Consider the following 23,171-nt stretch of genomic DNA (forward strand, 5'->3'; position numbering starts at 1 on the left):
TAAGTTAAGAGAGCACAGACTGGGTTTGCGAGGAAGGTTCTACTACGAAATGCATGGACACCACGGAAGCGTGGGTTAGGACTGTAGGACAGCTTGGTTCCCACGGACAGTGTTTCCAGAGCGGGACACACGGACACTCACAGGACAGGTGGAGATGCTCTGCTCCCACTGCATCATGCTCAGGCTCTCCTCCAGGCTCGTGCATTTCTTCATCACCGAATCCCAGCCACAGTAAGGGTCCTGGGCCCCAATGCAGGCGCTGGAAACACACACCAAAGGGTCAAGAGAAAGGCAGGTTTATCTAGTACCATAGATGCAAGCTAAGAATTGACTCTTAGGACTTGACATGGGACCTAGCTACGAGAAACAAAGTTTTTGTCTGCACAGTAGAGAACATAGCTAACTGCATACACCAGTAAGTATCTAATTAAAATTAAATAAATTAATTTTATTTGAAATATCTATTTTTTTTTAAGATCCAGGGCTGACAACCAAATGATTGTCCATGCTAACATGATGCCTTTTGGTGTCATGAACAATCTAGAGTCAGAATCTTGCAAAGGCTCCAAAATACTAGTTGTCATCACCACCACCATCATCATTCTCACTCCCTTAATGACAGGTGCCATTTGTTGAACATCTACTGTGATATATAAAATGATTACATCCTTTATACAGAAACAACTTTTGTAGGAATGTATTCATGTTTTCACTTTATTTATCATCATCATAATCACCACCACCACCATCATCGCTACTATCATTATAATCATCTTCATCCCCTTAATAATGGGTATTATTTGTTGAACACCTACTGTGATATATAAAATTATTATGTCATTTAACCATTTAAACAACTCTAATGAGGGAGGTATTATTATTATAACTTTATTGATTAGAAAAAGGAGACACCGAAAATTTCTAAAATTTGCCCAAGGACAAACAAATACACCCCAACCCCTGCAACGTGGTTGGTTCAAATTTAATAAAATAGAGAAGTGTTCCTTTTGAGTACCTAGCTTAAAAATGCATTAAAATTTTCCATTTAATAGTGGTTTAATATAGCCCTGTCTACAATATTCAACATATTATATCAGAAATACTATAGATGGTAGATATTTTATTTTAGCTTTGTCTAAACGAAAGAGTTCATATACAACATGGGCATCATTAGATGGAGATTTCAGCCCCTAGGTTATAAACACAATATAATGTAGATGTGGGGAGGGAGGAAACAGACAGAGATGACTGTGACAGAGTCAAAATTATACAGAAGATGACCCCACAGAAATGCAGGGCATTGGACACCTTCTCTCTGAAGGGTCAAGAGGTCAGGTGTGCAGGAAAGGGTTGTGAGGAAAGGCAGGTGAGTTAGCACGGAAGCGCCAAGGTCTTCTGAGTTAGGGCAGAGCTTACAAGGGGCTGAATCTGTTACAGAGTTACCAGTTCACCAAGAGTAGGACTAGAAATCATAGCACAGTCATCAAACATGGGGCCAGGGAGGCAGTCGAAGTAACAATAAGTCATTAATATTAATGATATTAAAAACCCCTTATTAACACATCAAATATGTAAACCTTGCATAAAGCCCTGTTCTAAGAACTGGACCTCGATTTGCTCATGTAAACCTCATAAAACCTTTAAACAGAGTACCTCCATCAGCTACTCTATTTATTCTCGTTTTAAAACGAAAAAATCGAAGCAGAGAAAGGAGAAGTCCAAGTTCCACAGCTGGGGAAGATACATCTAAAGATAATAAATGAAGCAATAGAGGTATAAGACTATTACTGATTAAGTTACCATGCAATTATTGTGTATTAACCAGCCCCAGAAGTTCAAACGGTTAAAACTGGCGCTTCTCACAGCAGGACTAGGGGTGGCAAGGAGTGTGAAACAGTTACCTGTCACCATAACCTCGCTGGAACTTTTTGATAAGTGACCCTGTACCTGTTAAAAGATAAACTGAGGTCGATTAAACTGTTCAAGAGTTTATTTGAGCAAACATGCGGCAGTGCCAAGGGGGCACTGGTTAGGAGGCTCCGCCCACAGGGGCTGAGGAGCGGCTTCTACAGGGAAGATGGAGAAGCAAAGCTCGAAAGTTATTTGATTGCCTACAGCCTGAGCGGTGCCTTATCTGGGAAAGCCTCGTTGTGCGCTCGCCGTTGGTTGTTCTTAAATTTCATCTTTTCCGATTCCAGGGCATTGACTGGGTAGGCAGGACCAGAGCCCCAGTCCTACCGAACTGGCATCACTGCTGGATTCCACGGTGTACATCACACATCGGAATCCTCTCCGTGTTGGATCCCGTTTTCCCATCGGGGGGCAAAAAGGGCAAAGCTACCCTTCGAGAATTATTCAAGAAGTCTGAATTCCGTTTCACGTTTCTTATTCAAGCAGTATGACCATGAGACAAACTTAAACTTCCAAAAACGAGGAAATTCCACCAAGTCCCTAACTTGGCGGCTTCCCCCTTGCAAAGCTGCCTGTAGAACTGAAGCAACGCCACAGGGTTACATGGAATATTTTAAGCTGTTTTCAATGAAAAGCTGCTTGTAATAACGTCTCTTTCTTCCGATACTGCGGATGGTTCTGTAGATTCTTAAGATTACACTTAAAATACTAAAACTTCTCTACAATCACAAGTGCCCATTCATTAAAAATACCGTTTATATTAACTATGTTTTCCTCACTTAAAATGTTTCATACCATGGGGAACATTCTGACGAGCTCTACCTTTATTCTAAATTATACCTTAAGAAAAACCAGTCATCATAACTTATTATTTTTGGAAGGTGTGTCCCTTAAGGAGATCATGTGGAAAATCACAGACTTCCTATGAATGTAGCCATCATGAAAGTGGCTTTTCTTTAGTCCACTTTGAAAATGTTTTTCTTTGTGTGATGAATATTTTTAATAAATTTTTTCTTATTTTGTTAAGAACCTTAGATTATTCTCATGTGATATATTACCCTGGTATCTGAAAGTATCTGAATTCAGAAAACAAGTTGGTCAGAATCTGAGGTTTAATTTGAGAACACATTTAGTGAAAGTGTATCTTAGAGCAAATGTATATTTAGATGTAGGCCTTAATTCTAGAAGGATAAACAACTTTCTTTCTTACAGGAAATTAATCTAATGACATTACAGTTTATATAAACACTTCCTTTACTTTTAAAGTTTGCGGTTATGCTATTTGTTGAGTAATAGTAATAAATGGGTATATTCATCAAAATCTTTCACTGTATTTCTGCAAAGCTGAAGCTAATTACTGAATATGATCCCCTTGCATATTAGATTATCTAAGTATCCATGACTTCATCTGGCTTGTTTCTGTCACACTAACTGCCATTATGTCAGTTTATTTCTGATATTAAGAACTCTTGCCTTATCAACAACATGTATTCATTAAACATGGGACTTCAAAAGTATTTCCATCATTCATTTATTCAGCACATACTTAGCACCTGCCTTGAACTGATTTTGAGAGTGTTTCCTGGGTGTACCGGGAAACAAAACAGACACAGTCAGTTGTACCCAAAGAACTCACCTCTTAGTGAAGGAAATGAACATTAAACAACCGCCCCGATAAATATCAACAGCCAGTTGCAAAGGAAAAAACAAAAGGGGGATGAGGAAACATGTGGGGAGAGACATTTGAGCTGGGACCAATGAGAGGAACAGAGTGATTGACGTGATACTTTTCAGCAAAAACAGAGTGTTTTGGCAGGAAGACCAGCATAGGGAAAGTGTACAACGTAGGAGGGAGTGAACTTGAGAGTTTGAAGAAACACCTAATAAATGGAGGTGGTGCTTTGGCGGAAGCTTGGGGTGTAGAATCTGCTGAGCCCTCAAGCCTCCCTCCCTAAGCATTTAGGTTCCCTTGTAAGTGCTGCACCTTTAAAGTGCTTCCCAAATTCTGTACAAAAATCACATGTCAAATGTCAGTATTTTTATTTGTATTATCATGGTGATGACCCTGAGAGAGAACAATTTATCTATTCGTGAATAATAGTGTCTTAATACCTAAGACAATCTCAGTTGCCTTATTCTTAACGGCTATGTCACCATATACTTCAGGATCTGCTTTTACTTTGAGTTGCATTAAAAACATTATCTTACTAAAAATAAGACTGGAAAATTCCAATTAGACAGTAACCTTCCTGAGGAATACATTCTAAGACATCCACAAGTCCCTCAATTAGAAAATCCAACTGGAACATATTTTTTTTTTCAGTTTCCTCTTCTGCAAAACTAGGATAATACCTCACTGGGCTGTTCTCAGGATTAACTTACATCATGTGGTAGAAAAAAAACAAAGTTTTTTTGAGATGGGCTGCATATACTTACTCTACTTAATCTATAAACATAATTACAAATTAATATATGCTGTCAACTTCTGGGAGCGTTTGAAAACATTCTATACCAAAAATACTAAATCTGTGAATGCCACGGGGTCTTTATTTAATAAGGCGATGTGAGACACCACAGTGTGTTCCATTAAATGGTGCAAAGTATTTCAGCTACATGTCTGGATCCATTCACAATGATTTTTTTTTACTACTTGCATGTGCAAGCACAGTGCCATGTGTTGAAGACACAAGGATCAGGAATGAACTTTTAGTCTAGTGAGGGGGGAAGACGACGTTCATGACCACTGCTTGACAATGTCCTAGTGAGGAATGACTATTGAGAAGCCCTGACAACCGGTGCTATAGGAATCAGAGGAGAGAGCTGTGGCCCAGAAGAGTTTCGGGAAGAGGTGCTATTTAGGCTGGCCTTTGAATGCAGCTGGGGTTTGGCTGAATCAGAAGCACATCCGTGGTCATAGTGGTTCTAGGAAAGACAACAAGGAGTCATGTGCACATGGCATGATCCTGTGAGCTGAGCAGCTTGGCTGGGTTGAAGTTTCCTTAAGATTCCAGAGAAGTGTACTGATGTGATTAAAATATGGGGGTTTTGCTTAAGCAAGGGAAATTTGGCTGTGGTGAGTAGGATGTGTCAGATAGTGAAATCTACTAGAAGACGAATTTATAATTCCCAAGAAGAGCTGAGATACAAGTACAATTGCAACAGCATTTTAAAAAGTTAGGACACATGCCAAGTAAGCAAAGACGCAATTACCAGTAAAAATATATGTTTACACTCATTCTACATAACTTGCTAAAGGCATTTAATAAATATTCATGTTACATGCTATGATTTGTATAGGAAATTAATGAACTAAAATTTCAGTTAGTCACTAACATTTAATATATTAAAAACTGTTCGCTATTGGCTTATCATTAAATTACACTGATTAAATTAAATGAGGATTTTTCACACTTCAATTTGCTTTTTTTATTAATTAATTTTTAAAAAAGATTATTATAATAATAATTTTTAAAAAAACTATAGTTCTTCATGCATCCTTTCCAACATGTTAAAGTGAATTATTTACGAATGAACCTTAGATGATGGCGATTCCGTATTGACTACAGTATGAATTATCACTGACTGCAGTGCCCTGTAGGAAGTAGGTCCTCAATACATGTTAACTGCATGGCTACGAGGTCACTGCGTCTCTACTGATTCTCCTTACTTCTAGCCCCAAGCTGTAGGAGCAGTCTCACGCATTCTAGAATCAACTTATGTTTGTTGTACTCTCTGAGAAACTTCTTCAACTTTATCTTCTACACTTTTTATTGAGTTGCTCATATTAGTTTCTTATTGCTCTTAAAACAAATACCAATTTAAATAATATCAAATTTAAATAATTGATTTGTACTGCCAGTAATACTAAGCAAATGGTTTTTAGTTAAAATCTTAGGGACTTCCCTGGTGGCGCAGTGGTTAAGAATCCGCCTGCCAATGCAGGGGACATGGGTTCGAGCCCTGGTCCGGGAAGATCCCACATGCCGCGGAGCAACTAAGCCCGCGAGCCACAACTACTGAGCCCGCGTGCCACAACTAATGAGCCTGCACGCCTCGAGCCTGTGCTCCGCAACAAGAGAAGCCACCGCAATGAGAAGCCCCGCGCACCGCAATGAAGAGTGGCCCCCGCTCGCTGCAACTAGAGAAAGCCCGTGCGCAGCAAGGAAGACCCAATGCAGCCAAAAGAAAAAAAAAATCTTATTAGGTAGATACAAAAATTTTACAGTGAGGCATTATGGGAAAATTGATAGTTTAAAAAAACAGTGAAAAAAGTAGAGGGCATTTGGAGTAAGCAAAACAAAAATGCTTTCTGGAAATCTAGCACTTGCGGTCAGCTTTGGTTTCTGATGTGATACGGACAGTCCCATTTCACCTAATTTTCCTGCACAGATTCCTGAGCTGTTTACTTTGGCCTCTGGGTGGGCCTTAGTCACTGGGGACTTTCCTCTAGAACAAACATAAAAGTTTTCTGGAAAGGCCAATTCTGCCCCCTGAGGGAAGCTCTCCAGGGAAGGCAGCCTGTGCAGCTTTGTACTCAGGAACAAAAGGGGCACAGAGACTAAACATGAGCCCTTCACAGCTCAGGGATGTTGAAGTAATTTCCAGAAGTGACTTGGAAAATGCTGTGTCCCTGTGCCCGGAAGGGAAAGAACAGCATCCACTGGCCTCTTCGTTCAGGGAAAAGCCTACATTCTGGTATTTGATCTTCTGTTGTCTGTAAACTAGAGGTGATTATAGGTTTCTCCAAGTCCACTCTCTCAGTCTATTCTCCTCTCCAGCCAGTCAAGGATAAAAATGAAGACACAATTATTTCTTGCCCATCTCATGTTTCTTCAAGAGAAACCCTTCTGTACATGAGGGTTTAGTAGGCAGAATCAGAAGACACAGGAGAGGCTGAAGGGTCAGCAGTCACACCTGAAAACTGTACAAAGTGTCAAGTCATCCATCTTAAGTTTTACACAAAACCCTAGAGCACAATAAGTCCAGAGAAATTTTTTTATTATTATTATTATTTTGGCTACTTATAATTCACTTGACTTAGCAGTCTGCCTGCGACTGAGTGAGTGAGGCTTGGGCCAAGGCGTCCTCCCGTGGGGCACAGCCCACCCCAGGAAGGACATCCGCCCGTCTCAGCAGAACAGTTGAGGCACGTGTGGTACCCACCTTGCATCTGGATTCTCTGTTGCCCTTCCCAACCACTGGGACGGGCAAAGGTAAGCACTTGGCTCTCCTCACACCCGGCCCTGTTCAGCCTCCATCAGCCCCGCTTGTATGCGTATGTACCTGCTCACTTGAGACAGGGGATTACTGAATACCCACCGACAGATGCTCCTGCCCGTTGGCTGGGGCCATGCTGACATCACTCACCTACACACAGAACGTGTTCGAGGTAGAGTCTCACAACCGCCAGAAAATCCATTTGCCCAGACAGACCAGAGCGAGGTAAATAACTTAATGCAAGGAGCAGAATCTGGTCTGATGGGCCCTGTACATCTCAGACAAGGTGAAGTTGTTTAAAGGTGGAAGAACCAATTCACAACAGGTCAGTGCGCCCTCTGTTTGGTCCAGAGGCAATGTGAAGTATGTCTGGACAACGAAGGCAGATCACGTGTATGAGAGCAGCACGGGCTCAGCAGGACGTACATGAACTGAATATAATGCTCAAGCAGCAAAGCAGAGGAACCGTCTCGTATTGGATTCTTCTTATTTGCCAGACCCATTATATGGTCTCTGTCTTTTTGCTCTAGTAACACACTGAGTAACCTCATAATCACACACCAAGCCAAAGGCTTATCCAGGATCCACCTGCATCCAAAGCTCATGATCTTTCCGTATGCGAGCTGCTTTACAGACACATAGGGATGATGATTTCCTTAAGAATCATTAATTCACTGGACCAGGCTGCAAATACAACCTTAGGAGGAGCTCAGGGTATAAAAGCCAAGGTGTTTCTGCTCAGGATCACTCAGATGCAAGGATCTGGAGCTGAGAAAAACTGCTGCAGCCCAAGCTTTCCCATGGAGTTCTTTACATAGCGTTAAATCTGGGAGCTCAAAAGCAGGAGACCTGTAGAGTAGACGTTAAATAATGAAACCTCGCAGTGTGGGCCCTTTAGTTGGGCTTCTCAAACACAACTGAGGTAAAAAGGTTGGTAACTGTACTGATTTTAAAACTTTATCCAAGTGACTATTTGGATTGCCATTTAGAAGACAGAAACGTGCTCTTTTAGGAAACTGAACAGGAAGCGGGACCTGAAACTGTTGGGTGGCTATAGCATCTCTACAAGATGGCACTCAAATATTTTCTTTGCTTTTATTGTCTACCTGGATCAAATATATGTTTATATCATTGTCAAAGGTGGATTTACCATGAAGCTAAGGAAGCTTGAACTTCCTTACTTCATGAGACCCTTTAGGATTCTGTGATTGTAGGTGGCATGGATGGAACTAGAGACTGTTATACTGAGTGAAGGAAGTCAGACACAGAAAAGACAGATATCGTATGATATTGCTTATATGTGGAATCTAAAAAAAATGGTACAAATGAACTTATTTACAAAACAGAAATAGAGTCCCAGATGTAGAAAACAAACTTATGGTTACCAAGCGGGAGGGAGGAGGGATAAACTGGGAGATTGGGATTGACACATACACACTACTATATATGAAATAGATAACTAATAAGGGCCTACTTATAGCACAGGGAACTCTACTCAGTACTCTGTAATGACCTATATGGGACAAGAATCTTAAAAAGACTGGATATATGTATATGTATAACTGATTCACTTTGCTATACACCTGAAACTAACACAACATTGTAAATCAACTATACTCCAATAAAAATCCAAATAAAAAGCCACAGCCATATCTGATTTCTCTCTGTATTCCCTGCATTCAGAATAAAGCTTGCCTGGAACTGTTCAAAAAATGTTTGATAGATGGAAAAAAAAAAAAGATTCTGTGATTGGCCTCCGTCATGTTTGTATTTATAATTTGATATTCTTTTCCTTAGAATAGAGAATTCCTTTTAGAATAGAGAATCCCTCCCAAATTGTGTGTCACACCTCATATAACCTACATTTTCCCCTGATTATTACAGAACAGTAGTATGACTTACATTTCTTAATTTACTAGTCTAGTTCACGCACGTTCATGTTCTACATATCACATTTTGACTGTTCCTTTTCCACCCTGCCCAGGACTTGGGGGTGTAACTTATGAGTTTCTGGAAGACACTGTGTTCCAGCCCAAGCCCACCTCGGACCCCCTCTTACAATGTTGTAATTAGCATGTTAGCATGTATTTCACAGTTGTAATTAGCATGTTGGCATTCATTTCATGGTTGTAATTAGCATGTTGGCAGGCATTTAACAAGTTGGCATGTATTTCACAGCTATGATTAGCATGTTGGCATGTCTTTCACAGTTGTAATTAGCATGTTGGCATGTATCTCGCAGTTGTGAATAGCATGTTGGCATGTATTTCACAGTCGTAATTAGCATGTTGGCATGTATTTTGGAGTTGTGAACAGCATGTTGGCATGTATACTTTCGGTCTTTTCCTTCTATGTTTTAAACAGTATTAATGATGGCAAGCAAATAACGTGTCTTGCTTTTTTCAGTTAACATCATATCATACAGATGTCTTCATTGTCATCATTTAATGCCTTCAGAATAACCCACTGAGTGAATACTCCACTGAGTCAGTATATCATAACTTGGTAATTAATTCCCTTACTATTGGAAATTTAAGATTGGAGCACTGGTTGTGATTCAGATATAGCTTAAAAAAATAATTGGACAGCGATGGCAGGCTTGGAGATTAGGTCCTAGTGGAGTCCAGGGTCAGACTTTAATGATAAATCAATTTGGGGATAAAGTCTAAGGTAACTCCAAGGCCCTTTGGCTTGAATCCACAAGAGATATTTGGGAGATTTTATTTATGTCAGAATTTCTCATTAGATTCTGAGCCCCGCGAAGACAGGGTCAGCGATGGCTCATCTATCATCATACACTCAGAGCCTGGCTTGGTGCTTGGTACACATAAGATTCAATAAATATAAGTGAATTAACAAAGGAAAATCCACAGTCTTTAGAGGCTACACCAAAGTCAAAGCAAACAAAAACTCAAGATGTTGAGATTAGGAAAATAGTAAGTTTATTTTGAAGGGAGAATATTTACTTTGTAAAATGGGTACATTTCAAAATGTCCTTCTGATGTTTATATGATTCATAACTGAATGGCTAAGGTTGTCTTGCTGGGGCACCTTGTGGGGATCCTGCAATTTCTCTCTATACATTGTGTTTCTCCCATCAGGCAGATGCTGTCTTTAGAGAATATGTAATTAATAAAGGTGACAACCTATTAACTCCACCTTTTAAACTGTAGCTCTTTCAAGCAATAAATATCCTGCAGTAATCTAATTTCCACACTACTTTTCTTAATAAGGTGTTACTTTTTTATTACAGGCTGACTGAACTAAGAATGACTAGACACCCATTCACAAATGGAGCCAACGTTTTTTTCTTAATGGTTTCCTCTTTCCCTCCAGTTTTATAAAGCAAAATTTAGAAGCCATGTCTCTTATGTTATATACAGGCTATGAATCTTCCAGTTCCCGGCTTTTCTTCTCTCTCCAAATAGTTTTTACAGCAAAGCAAAAATAAACACCTAAGGACTAAGGGTTTTCAATCCTTTGGCTAATGTTTTATATCATTACACTTTTCTGTAAAGGGAGCTTTACTGTTACACAAGAATTGAGGTTTTCTTTTTAGGTTATAAAGAAAAATAACAGAAAGGGGAGAGGCAGAGTATCCATTTGTTAATTTGGTAAGTATTTACTGAGCCTGTCTCAGGCCGGACACGTGCTGAAGGCTGTACGGAACCTGGAAAGACAATGCCCAGCCTTCAGGAGCTCACAGTCCCAAGGGCTGAAGGAAGAATTCTAATTTCTGTTCTCTGACTGATGATTCTTTGGACATTCTCTCTCTGATTCCGATTGATTCCTCATCTATAAAATGTTAACGCTACAACCTGATAGGTTTATCTTACCTCAGAATTGTGGTGGGTGTCAAACAAAAAATAAAGAATATATGAATGTCTGAAGAATAGAAAACGCTCTGTTGTTAATTTACTAGGGTTTAGAGTTAAATTATGTGATTTAACACTTAATTTACGTAATTTAACGCCTAATTTTAAAAATTAGTGTATGTAATGATGTAAGGCACATTCATTCATTCAAAAGGCGTACATGATAATAATCTAATTCAGGAATCAGCAAACGACAGTGCATGGCCCTAATCCAGCCTGCTCCCTAAACCTTTACTGAAACACAGGGTAGGCGAATGCTTGGCCCTGGTGCCCTGGCGGCTTTTCATGTCTCCACATAGGGCAAAGCTTAACTACAGCTAAGCTAAGCTTCCGCAGAGCGCCCTGGGACCCTCCCGATCATGCGCATGGGAGGATTATGAGCGCCTGCTACAAAGCTGTTTTCCTCCCACCTCCCTGTGCTCCAGGAAGGCTGTCAGGAGACGGTTTCTCATCGCCTCCTGGGTTCTAATGAGGTATAAGGCTTTTTGCCCCCTACTCTCGCCCCTACTAGGGTGCAGCCGCAGGCTATAAAACCGCAGCACAGAATCAGCCCCTCAGCAGCATGGGGCCCAAGTTCTCCCGTGCATTGTCATCTGGCCTCTTCTGTTTTGGTGTCATCTGTGGGATAAGGGACCTGGGTAGCTGACACCTTTCCTGCTCTTACTTTTGTTGTCTACATAAGTAATAAACTGACTGAATCTAAAAGTGAATCCTTCCTTTGCCGGATGAACCTGTGTGCCTTTTGCTGACACACAGCCACACCCACTCACTACGGTCTGTGGCTGCTTCCATGCTACAAGGACAGAGTTGAGCAGCTGCAACAGAGACCCTATAGCCTGGGAAGCCTAAAACATCTTCTGTCTGGTTCTTTACAGAGAAAGTTTGCCAACCCACTGATCTAATTAATGCACAATCCTTAAAATGGTTTTAAAGTCTCAATCAAAAGCCTTTCCGTCACCACTTCCCCAAGCTTTCCTTTCCTTAGACCCGAGGAGCTTCAATCAGCCAGACTAACTGCAAGGTTACACTATTTCCTTGGGGGTGGTGGGGTGGGGAATAACAGCTTGATTTCTGGACGTGACTATTGCAGCTCAAGTCCTGTGATCATTCTTTTCTTCTTGAAGCAGGGAGATAAGACCTCTATCAGCTCTTGGCCAGTCTGTTTTCCTCCAAGTGGCAAGTTATGACTTTATATTGGTACTTACACCAGTAGGAATTAAGTTAGTGGCTATTCTTGTCTGCTTCACCTTGTGCATCCCTATGAAGACCTTTTACCACTTTCACGCTGCTATTGGGAGCCCCTGGCTGGGTACCGGCCTCAGGTGAGGGTGGTGTCAGCTTACCTACCTTCCATTTCACATGCTACACCCATATGCAGCCCTTTCCAGATTCCCATATTCTTCAGAATTCAGCAAATCTTAATTCATTTCATGAAACTAACACATGCGTGTGGTAAGTAAGTCTTAGAGTACCAAGGATACACAGGAAAGGTAAAATTTCTCTCCCACTCTACATCCCCAGAAGTCACCATCCAGTCTGATGAGTTGCTTTATTATTTGCATAGTTTTTCCATGCTATTTCTTAAATGGGTTGTGCAAAAAAAAAAGGTTAAAATCAAAACAAAATCTTTTTGCTCAGTTTTTGAGGTCAAACTCAACTGAAATATATTTTTAAAATATTGTTCTTTCCAAACAGCTTCCCGAGGAAAACAGCTATGGGAAGTTAAAAACACTGTGCCGTTGGCTCCAAGTTTCAATGTGTGCATAGCGGGGATGGCGCAGGCGTGCACTGTTTTCAGCCCCTCCTGGGTCTAGGGTCACCTCTAGAACAGCTAGAGAATGGAGACTCATTTTACAGTAACCCAGGGGTACAAAACCTCTTTTTGGTCTCCTTAACCCAGCCTGGTGGCGGGCATCATAAGGCAGGCACTAATGGGAAGAAGCTGGGAGTACTCGTCAGTACACCTGAGTTCAGCCTGTCCTGGTACTAACCAGCTCTGGCTCGCAAGAACACCATGAAAAATGCCATCAAATGGCTCGTCCCTGCTGAAATCTGACCACTGAGCATGATGTCCTCATTGTACCAGGGGCAACACAGTGAACCAAAGATAAAAGTCTGGGCCTGGGGGTCAGAGAGTCCCGCTCTGAATCTGGGTTTCACATCACATGAGCTATGTGACTTTGGGTAGGATGCCAGAAGTCCCAGACACCATTTCCTCATCTGAAAAATAGAGATGATATTTGACTTTACTGTCAGGGTGTAATGATGAAGGAAAGTGGGGATAAGATCTAGCACAGTGCCAGACATGTAAAAGAATCTTGGGAAATTGTATCAACTGTTATCATTTATAAGCATTTTGATTGATATCAAACTGCATTGCCTCTGAAAAACAGATATTCAAAAAAATGAACAATGTGAATGTGATTTTGAAGGAGACAGGTAATTTAGTTAAGCTCAATTTCTCTTCTAAACACTTCAGAATTCATTTATAAAAATGATTTTCTGATAACAAAATTACTTACATTGTACTATGAAAAATATATTTAACAAAGAAATGAGTACTTATTGTTACTCAATTGTTATCCTGTCCCTATGCCGTGTACTTCTTTAGGCATATTTCTTGAAAGTTAAAATTACTTTTGTCCAGAAAAAAAATCCACACTATCTTTCTCCATAATTTATAAAAAAGAGATCTGGTCATGTAGATACCAGTTCCTTAAAAATGGATTTTTTCCTGCAATGAGTGTTAGAGAAGTTTTCCTATCTTTCTTTAAGAGGAAGATGGCAGAGAAACATTGGGAGAAATCCAGAGAAACTCTTGGGTTGAAATCTTTAGATATTCTTTTCTCTAATGGAATATTTAAGGGTCATATAGAAACTAACCCACTCTGGATGTGAGCACACAGAAGACCACTGTCTCTAAGTTTACAATAAAGTTATCATTTCTCACTGCTTTTCTCTGAGCGAGTGGACAGGCAAACAGCAGGGAGATTCAGCTCTAGATATAACTGTAAAATCTTGTCCTCCCAGGAGCCTGATAAAGACAGGCAAGGGGCTTATTCTCCTTGAAAGAAAAAGGGGGAACTGTCAACTCCTCCTGGGCGGCTGGGCCTGGTGGTGGTAATGCCTGTGGATTCATGGTTGAACTTCAAGTGCAGCTGCCTAGGAGACAGGAGTGGGCAGATGATGCCTGGCTTCCCTGACCTGATGCAGGACCTAGTTGCCTAAGTTGCACCTACAAGTTGCTGAGCTAGCAGAGCACCAGGAAAAAGGTGACTTGCCTCGTGCTTTGCAAACCAGAAACTCCCATTTCAGCACCAGAAATACCTGTGTATGGCACAGGCCTGTTTTCCTGCCTGTTATCCCCTGTCATGTCCCCCCAGAGCATGCTCGGCTGGAGCTGGAGGACTGGTGCCCTTCCAGCTTCATTTAACTTGTGACACTCCTGTTCACAAGACCCCAACCCTCCCTGTTGCCCACTGAACCATCAGCAACTGGGCTAGAATAATTCCTGCCCTAGGCTAGTCCTGCAGGAAACACAAATCAGAACAAACTTCAAGCAGCCATTGGTTAAATTTAGGGAAAAGGTGTTATATAAAAGATAGTTGTTAATCAATATCACTATTTGTTACTATTTATCACAACAGCATCATTATTAGTTGGGAGGTCCCTAATGTTATTTATTTCTCAACACTCTGATACCAAAGGAGGCATCACATTATATACCTCATTGTCTAAAATCATCTAGAAAGGAATATTGTAACGATTTTTATTAAACATAAAAACCTTCCTTCTACATAAGAATACCCATTTGGCCCATTTGCATTTTACATTACATATATTTTCCCATTTGATTCTACAGCAATTCACATGTGTTAGATGAGAAAGTGCGGTTTAAAATACTTTGGTGGCCACAGGTTAAAAAAAGTGTGTGTGTGTGTGTGTGTGTGTGTATATATATACCTGTAGCAGATTAATTCAGGAACACCAAATACCAGCATCATCACTGAATGTTATAACGCACTGAAAAATTTATTTTCATCCTGACATCTGCTTACAGATGTTATACAGTGGCTCCTCCTCCACAGATACTGACGTGTTACTGTCATCACAACCACCTGGTTTGCACCAGAACTCTCTGCATCTTGGGATGCAGGATTCACAAGGATGCTAAGGTCCTCATCCCATCCAACCACGGGAAATCTGAAAGCCCTCGGGGCTCCTGTGCCCTCTCCTCTCTCTTGTGGCACCTCGACAAGGGGCGCTAGCACGCCGGAGGGTCCCCTGGGGCTGCCCTACCTGCGCGTGTGGTGGAACTGGCACCTCTTCAGTGGGATCTTGGCCACGTGCTCCCGCAGACCCACGAACAGGACGCTCTGGCTGTGGAGGATCTGCAGGCTTCTGATGGGCTCCGGCCGCCTCTCGGGGAAGAGCTCCATCTCTTCCAGCAAACAGCTGCCCGAGGTCTGAGTCAGGGGCGCCCGCACTTTTTTAATGGTGCCGTAATCTGCGGAGGCGACAGGGAAAGAAGAAAGTGAGGTCAACGGGTCTCACCAGCCACTCGCCAGCTGAGCCCCCGGGCTTCTCCAGCCTGGCTGCACGTAGGGTCATCTGCTGATGCCAGGGCCCCACCCTGGACCTGTGCAATTAGCCCCACTGTATGTGGGACCAGGCGCCAGTATTGTCCCAGCTCTCAGCGGTGCGGACACACAGCCAAGGACGAGGAACCCCTCGGCTACTAGCTGCCCGGTCCCGATGCAAGTCTAGAGACCCAGAGCACAGTAAAGCTCACTGCGGCTCAACGCAGCCAGCTTTGCACCATCCCCTGGAGAGCATCAGGTGAGAGGAATCCTTGGATTCTCAGTGAGAGACAGAGGAGCTGGCCCTGCCGCCCCAGCACAGAAGACCCCGCATGAGGGACAGCTGCAGATACGCAGGGAGCAGAGGACCACCTGCTTCCCTCCTGCCCCGGAAGTACATCCTTCTCTGCCTTTCTGGCTAGATCCCCTCCTTCCTCTCTCTCTCCCCGAAGCTTGTTCTTTGGGATGCTCTTCTGGGTCTCAGCGCCGCGGCTTCTTCTCTCCTGTACTAATGAACATCCATTTCTTTCTTTTTTTTTAAATAAATTTATTTATTTATTTATTTATTTATTCATTTTCGGCTGCGTTGGGTCTTCGTTTCTGTGCGAGGGCTTTCTCTAGTTGCGGCAAGCGGGGGCCACTCTTCATCGCGGTGCGCGGGCCTCTCACTATCGCGGCCTCTCTTGTTGCGGAGCACAGGCTCCAGACGCGCAGGCTCAGTAGTTGTGGTGCACGGGCCTAGTTGCTCCGCGGCATGTGGGGTCTTCCCAGACCAGGGCTCGAACCCGTGTCCCCTGCATTGGCAGGCAGATTCTCAACCACTGCGCCACCAGGGAAGTCCTGAACATCCATTTCTGACCCGGTCCCCTCCCCACTCGAGGTTTTCTGCTCACCACGTGCTTACACTCACTTACTTTGGCTATGAGCACTGCCCGAGGACAAGTGTCCTAGTGTCCCTGGAACCACACAGACTCTCCAGAGTGGCTGTGATGGACACAGAGAAGAGTCCTCTCCACCAGGGAGGGGCGTGGTGCAGCCAACCCCCAGGGTTGGGACCCAGACTTGAAACTTGCTGTTGTCCTTCGTGCGCTGTGGTGAGGCCCCCAAGGCCAGTGTGCAAGTCCAGGGAATGAGACCCAACCCTCTAGCAGCACTTCTGAAAGCCGTCCACAAGTTCCTCAAATCACCCTGAGGGCACTGACTTCATAAAACCCATGGGGATCTGAGTTTCAAAACATTATAATTCTTATTCTGTAAACACAGATAATGAGGCTATCAAGTCATCTAAAGCAGGAAATAAAATCAAGAACCTCTGGCTTCAAGGCTTCCGATCAATCTGCTAATCTCACAAGAGATTTAGACAGAAAATACCTTTCCAGTTTTTCATTCCTAGGAGAGTCCTTAGAGACAAAGGATGTTTACATTGAGAGAGAAAATACCTAGGTGGATATATATTATCCTGAGTTCATTAAGAAACGTATATCTGAAACATCTCCAGTGAACATTTATTATGAACTGACTGCTATAAGCACTATGCATGTAATAGTGTATAAAATTATGCATACACGAATGTATGCAGTATTAGTAAACCACTGCTTAATTTTATTTTAGGTTAGCTGGTTAAACATGTCACTTTTGAGAAAGTTCAAGCACAAACAGGATTACTATGTGTACTGGGAAGATTAAAAATATAGTACCTGTCTTTTTTTTTTTTTTTTTTAACATCTTTATTGGAGTATAATTGCTTTACAATGGTGTGTTAGTTTCTGCTTTATAACAAAGCGAATCAGTTATACATATACGTATGTTCCCATATCTCTTCCCTCTTGCGTCTCCCTCCCTCCCACCCTCCTTATCCCACCCCTCTAGGTGGTCACAAACCACTGAGCTGATCTCCCTGTGTTATGCGGCTGCTTCCCACTAGCTATCTATTTTACATTTGGTAGTGTATATACGTCCATGCCACTCTCTCACTTTGTCACAGCTTACCCTTCCCCCTCCCTGTATCCTCAAGTCCATTCTCTAGTAGGTCTGTGTCTTTATTCCCGTCTTGCCCCAGGTTCTTCATGACCTTTTTTTTTTTTTTTTCTTAGATTCCATATATATGTGTTAGCATATGGTATTTGTTTTTCTCTTTCTGACTTACTTCACTCTGTATGATAGACTCTAGGTCCATCCACTTCACTACAAATAAGTCAATTTCGTTTCTTTTTATGGCTGAGTAATATTCTATTGTACATATGTGCCACATCTTCTTTATCCATTCATCTGTTGATGGACACTTAGGTTGCTTCCATGTCTTGGCTATTGTAAATAGAGCTGCAATGAACATTGTGGTACATGATTCTTTTTGAATTATGGTTTTCTCAGGGTATATGCCCAGTAGTGGGATTGCTGGGTCCTCTTTAAGGGAAGAGTGTGTGTTTGTGAGCGCACAGCAAGGGAGTGGGTGGGGACAGAGAGAGGGGGAGAGACGGGGAGAGGGAGGAGGGAGAGGGAAGGGGGGAGAGAGAGAGAGGCAGGGGCAGTCTACGCAGCAAGGCAGCATTTTATCAAATGCTCGCACTTAAAGTGTGCAAAATAATTTGTATGTATTTACTGTGTAACTCAACCTAATTTTGACTTGGACACCACAATTTCCAGCTGGCGGGAAATTCAACCCAGTGATGTTTGGGTCTTCCTGCCTGCATGGCGCAAAGCATCAAAGATGAGCCCGGCACCAAGGCAGGGATGGGAACAGATGGCAGCTTCAGGGAAGGTGACCTCCGCGTAGTGTCTCAGCCCCAATACCCTGGGAGGAGGTCTCCACCGGCAGACGGAAGTGCCAGCCTCCTGTGGACCAGTGACAGGCACGGAGCCTTTGCTGCCCTTTGGGACATCCTGACAATAGGACACGGTCCGAGACAGAAGTTAGGAGCCAGGGCCTGCCACCATCCAGTGAGCTGCGAGGCTCTGATGAGTCTTAAGTAAGAGACTCTTGGGAACAAACACACTACTCTATATAAAATAGATAACTAATAAGGACCTGCTGTAGAGCACAGGGAACTCTACTCAATACTCTGTAATGGCCTCTATGGGAAAAGAATCTAAAAAAAAAAAAAAAGAGCAGATATATGTATACGTATAACTGATTCACTTTGCTGTACCCCTGAAACTAACACAACATTGTAAATCAACTATACGCCAATAAAATTTTTAAAAAGAGAGACTCTTGGGATAAAACAGAACATTTTAGAGCAATGCAGGGGTGTAGGTGAGGAGGGACAGAAGAGGCGGGAGTCCAGGTGGCGAACTGTCATCTTTTGACGGTTACCACGCTATTTTCATGGGAAACATGGGTGAGAGAACTAAATCCTATTCAACAGGTGCACAGAGACTCCTGGCTGTTTATTATTTATTTTGCTGATGGATTATTACTCTGAGAAACCAAATCAATAACAATTCAAACGTCAATATGCTCCTATGCACTTTGAATTCTTAAGCAATTGTGTGGAGAAAAAACAAATTTTCAAAGATCTTTAACCATTTGATTTAAAAGAACTAACCATCATTGATCAAAACTTCTCAGTGTGTATTTCTGCACACGTATCTGACTTTCCAGCTGACTGGGATCCAACAAAACTGGAGGACTTCTTAGCATTTCAGAGAAGGGTACTTAGCGTGGACTTAGGTGCTCGTTCACCATCTACGCCTCTGCCGGGTCTTCTTCACTCTGAGCCACCCGATCACGTGAGGAGCCTCGTGGAAGTTCCCCGTGCTGTTGGCAGCAGGGTCAGCACATCCGGACCCCAGGAGCCCCCTTCTGTTCCCTCGACGCCTGCCCTCCCTCAGCCTGCACCTTGGCCTCAGTGTTCACACATTGTCACCTTAGTGTAGAATACCTTCTTCACCTGGACGCCCCCAGACACTCACCCTACTCTCCTCACTGTCTCTGGCGTGCGCATCTGGACACACGCACGACCACAGCCCTCTCCTGCCTCGGACCCTCTGCATCAGGTGTCAACACGGGACCAAGTCACCCATGGGCCATGTGAGGCCCGAGCCCAACCTGGTGTCAGTAAATCAGCTTTACTGCATGCGGGCAAATGGACCCAAGTTTGGTTTGGTAACAGAGCAAGGACGTGGCAAAGCTGTTTTTTTTGTTTTTTGTTTTCTTTCAGAGGCAGGAAGTCAGAGCCTGGCTCCTAAGAAACCAAGGAACAAAGATCCACTTCATATGAGAGGACAGAACAGCAGGACTCGGGGAGGTCCCTCAGAGTGCTTTTATGTTTTGTTGTCTTTGCTTTATAATATCTGCCACAGTTTAACTACTAATTTAGTTGTTTTGTGGCATCTACACTTGCCGTTATTAAGCTCCATGAGGGCAGACACTATCGGTTTTGTCCTCTGATGTCTGCAGAGCGGCCACCACTGTGGCCCACGGAGATTAATAAATATGTGCTGGACGAGAGACTGAACTAACGAGTGAGGGAAGGAACATAGACAGGAGGGAAGAAGGCAGGAGGGAAGGCAACTGTTATGGGAATGTCATTATCACTTGTACATTTGCTAAAAAGACTCCTGATTAATGTTTGCATGCAACATTTAATGAGAGGTACGATATCAGTCAGATCAGTCAGTGTGAAGGTGAAACAAGTAACAGTATTTCCCCAATTCCCAAATATTTCAACTAAAAGTGTCATAAACTAAATATGAATGAGGAAAATCATTTTCATTGGTTTCAGCTGAGAAAATATCAGCTCTGAAAATTCACCATAGAAAAATAAAACCATATACACCTGAAACTCAGTACTCTAATCAAAGTCAGTGGAAGGAAAAAAATCAATGCTAGAAATACAGAAAACCTTCTCGATCAGTCTGTAAAATTTTGAGATCAGAAAGGAAAGAGAAAATTGGCACTTCCTGTCAATTGCAGATTACTTCCCCCAGGAGAGAGGAGGAGAGAGAGCTTCTGGAAGTGCAGAATCGGAGCTGACGGCAAGACCACGGGGCTGGCACTGCCTTGGCCCCAATTCTCATAATATTCACCTTTTTGTGAGAATGTGAAATACTAATTACATTATGGACACACATTTGAGGGTCAGATATTTGTAGTTTATCTCTAAAATTGAAAACCACAGCTACTCGCGAAAGAGAGCTACTGCAAGATTTTTCAGGCTGATGAAAGCTGATAGTATGGTTGCCATTTGAAAGACGTGAATAGTTGTAATTACATGAAAATGTAAATATTGTGCTGAAGAACTTATATTTGCCTAATTTCAGCAGGACAGGAAGCATGCTTATGCTTTAGGGGGTTGGCAGATTCAATAAAGGATGCCCACTTAAATTTGAATTTTAGATAAACCATTATTTTTTTTAGTATTAGTACATCCAATTCAATATTATTCATGGTTTACCTGAAATTCAAATTAAAGTAGGCATCCTATATTTTTATTTGTTAAATCTGGCAGCCTTATTATATCCACATCTCATTTAATCATCTCAGCAAGCTGGTGAGGATGTAACACATATATGCATGAGTATTCCCACTTTACAGATGAGAAAACTGAGTTTCAGAGAGTAGAAGAACTGATATATATTTCCTATGAGCTGTACTTTCAAAATCCTGTAAGGGAGTCAGACATGAAATGGAGGTTCACGTCAATGCTAATGAACAAGAGAAAGTAACAGTGGACCCCAAGTAAACATTAATTAAAAAGCCAGTGTGATACCTAGGAAAGGGTAGTTATATTTAGATTGTTTGCATACTCTTTTTATTCCATGAAATCTTCCGGAAGTCATGAAACGTAACCAGTCGGGAGGTAGTTAGAAGGAAGGCAACATCTTGAGCCATCGGAAGCTGCCCACGTGAAGGACAAACATTGTCAGCAGCTGCTTCAGAAAGCACTGGGGTCTCCTGGTTACCAGGACCACATTCCTTGTCACAATCCAGGCACAGACAGGCAAACACGGTGACTGACGTCCGCGCTCCCTTACACCGTCTATCTAAAGACTGAGGCATGCAGAGCCAGATCAAACATGTCTGGATGAACAGAAGTTGTATGTACACTTAAAAGGCAGTATCTCTGGGAATAAGAGAAAGGGACAACTACCCCCCAAAACAACAGCCACGCAAGGCACCGTCACCAGACCAGACCTTGAACAAATGAAGGGCTTCACTGAAGTGCTTGCCAGGGATATGAGAACTCTTCTGGGCACAAATCATCAGACTGTAGGTCCAAACAATTCCTAATATTGATTTTTGCTGGTGACTAATAAAGTCATGGAAGACCAGAGGCACATCTGATGGCAGGTGGAAAACACAGAGGCAAAACTGGATTATCGTAATAAGAGAGGTATTCATTTCAACCTCAGTATTCTGAGCCATTAGGAAAATGACCAAAGGAAAAAGCAAAAGTCATAAACAAAATGGTATACTAAGGTAAAGCTGGAACACTGTCACATGAAACAGTAATAAATCCAATTTTAAAAGTGACTTCTGGGGAAGAAATATTTACATAAAACTTATCAGAAGACTGGAGTGCTACTTGAAAAGGACATGAAGAAATCCCCCCCAAAATTCCAACGACAAGAAATGATCCATGAAACACTGAAGTTTGCTCCACGACCTCCAACCCACAGGAAAATATGTGCACGTCCTATAGCTAATGAGCTACCAAGCACCTTAGGGGAAGAGTAAGTAAAATGAGAACAAAACCAGGGCTTCCCTGGTGGCACAGTGGTTAAGAATCCACCTGCCAATGCAGGGACGTGGGTTCGAGCCCTGGTCCAGGAAGATCCCACAGGCCACAGAGCAGCTAAGCCCTTGTGCCGCAACTACTGAGCCTGTGCTCTAGAGCCCGCGAGCCACAACTACTGAAGCCCATGCGCCTAGAGCCCAGGCTCTGCAACAAGAGAAGCCACCTCATGTACATATATACACTACCAAATGTAAAATAGATAGCTAGTGGGAAGCAGCCGCATAGCACAGGGAGATCAGCTCGGTGCTCTGTGACCACCTAGAGGGGTGGGATAGGGAGGGTGGGAAGGAGACGCAAGAGGGAGGGGATATGGGGATATATGTATACATATATCTGATTTACTTTGTTATACAGCAGAAACTACTGTAAAGCAATTATACTCCAATAAAGATGTTAAAAAATAAAAAAGAGAGAAGTCACCTGAATGAGAAGTGCACTCGCTGCAACTAGAGAAAGCCCGCACACAGCACCGAAGACCCAACGCAGCCAAAATAAATAAAATAAATAAATAAATTAATTAATTTAAAAAAAAAAGAACAAAACCAAACAAACAAAAATGCATGTTTTTCTGCAGAAAAAAAATATTTTGGTTTCAATGAAAAAATGTTCTTAGAGCAAAGTGTGGTAGTAAAGAAAGCTGCCAGGACACATTCCTAACGCATCTCATGGGAACAGAGCGACTTGCACATGGGACCTGAGGAAGCAACAATGACTAGAATCCCCACAAAACTCTCGAGCACTGATGGCTGGAGGCGAGAGCCCACAGAGTGGGTCTAGACCAGCATCATCCAACGGAACTGTAGCGCCATCCATGCAAGTAATTGAAAATTTTTCTAGCAGCCACATTT

At 42.4% G+C, this 23,171-nt stretch overlaps 1 protein-coding gene across 5 annotated transcripts in view; it reads right to left on the reverse strand.

The window, feature by feature from the left end:
* The window catches only part of SEMA5A (semaphorin 5A), a 492,520-nt gene that overhangs the window by 84,929 nt on the left and 384,420 nt on the right, over positions 1-23,171 (reverse strand). For all 5 annotated transcript variants that reach the window (XM_061189118.1, XM_061189117.1, XM_061189119.1 and 2 more), the window contains 2 exons: positions 15,303-15,510; positions 142-259 (listed from right to left, as the gene is read on the reverse strand). In XM_061189118.1, coding sequence (XP_061045101.1) covers positions 142-259; positions 15,303-15,510 — 326 coding nt within the window. The remainder of the gene's footprint in view (positions 1-141; positions 260-15,302; positions 15,511-23,171) is intronic.

Source organism: Eubalaena glacialis, chromosome 4 (genome assembly GCF_028564815.1).
Source record: "Eubalaena glacialis isolate mEubGla1 chromosome 4, mEubGla1.1.hap2.+ XY, whole genome shotgun sequence".
Lineage (NCBI taxonomy): Eukaryota > Metazoa > Chordata > Mammalia > Artiodactyla > Balaenidae > Eubalaena > Eubalaena glacialis.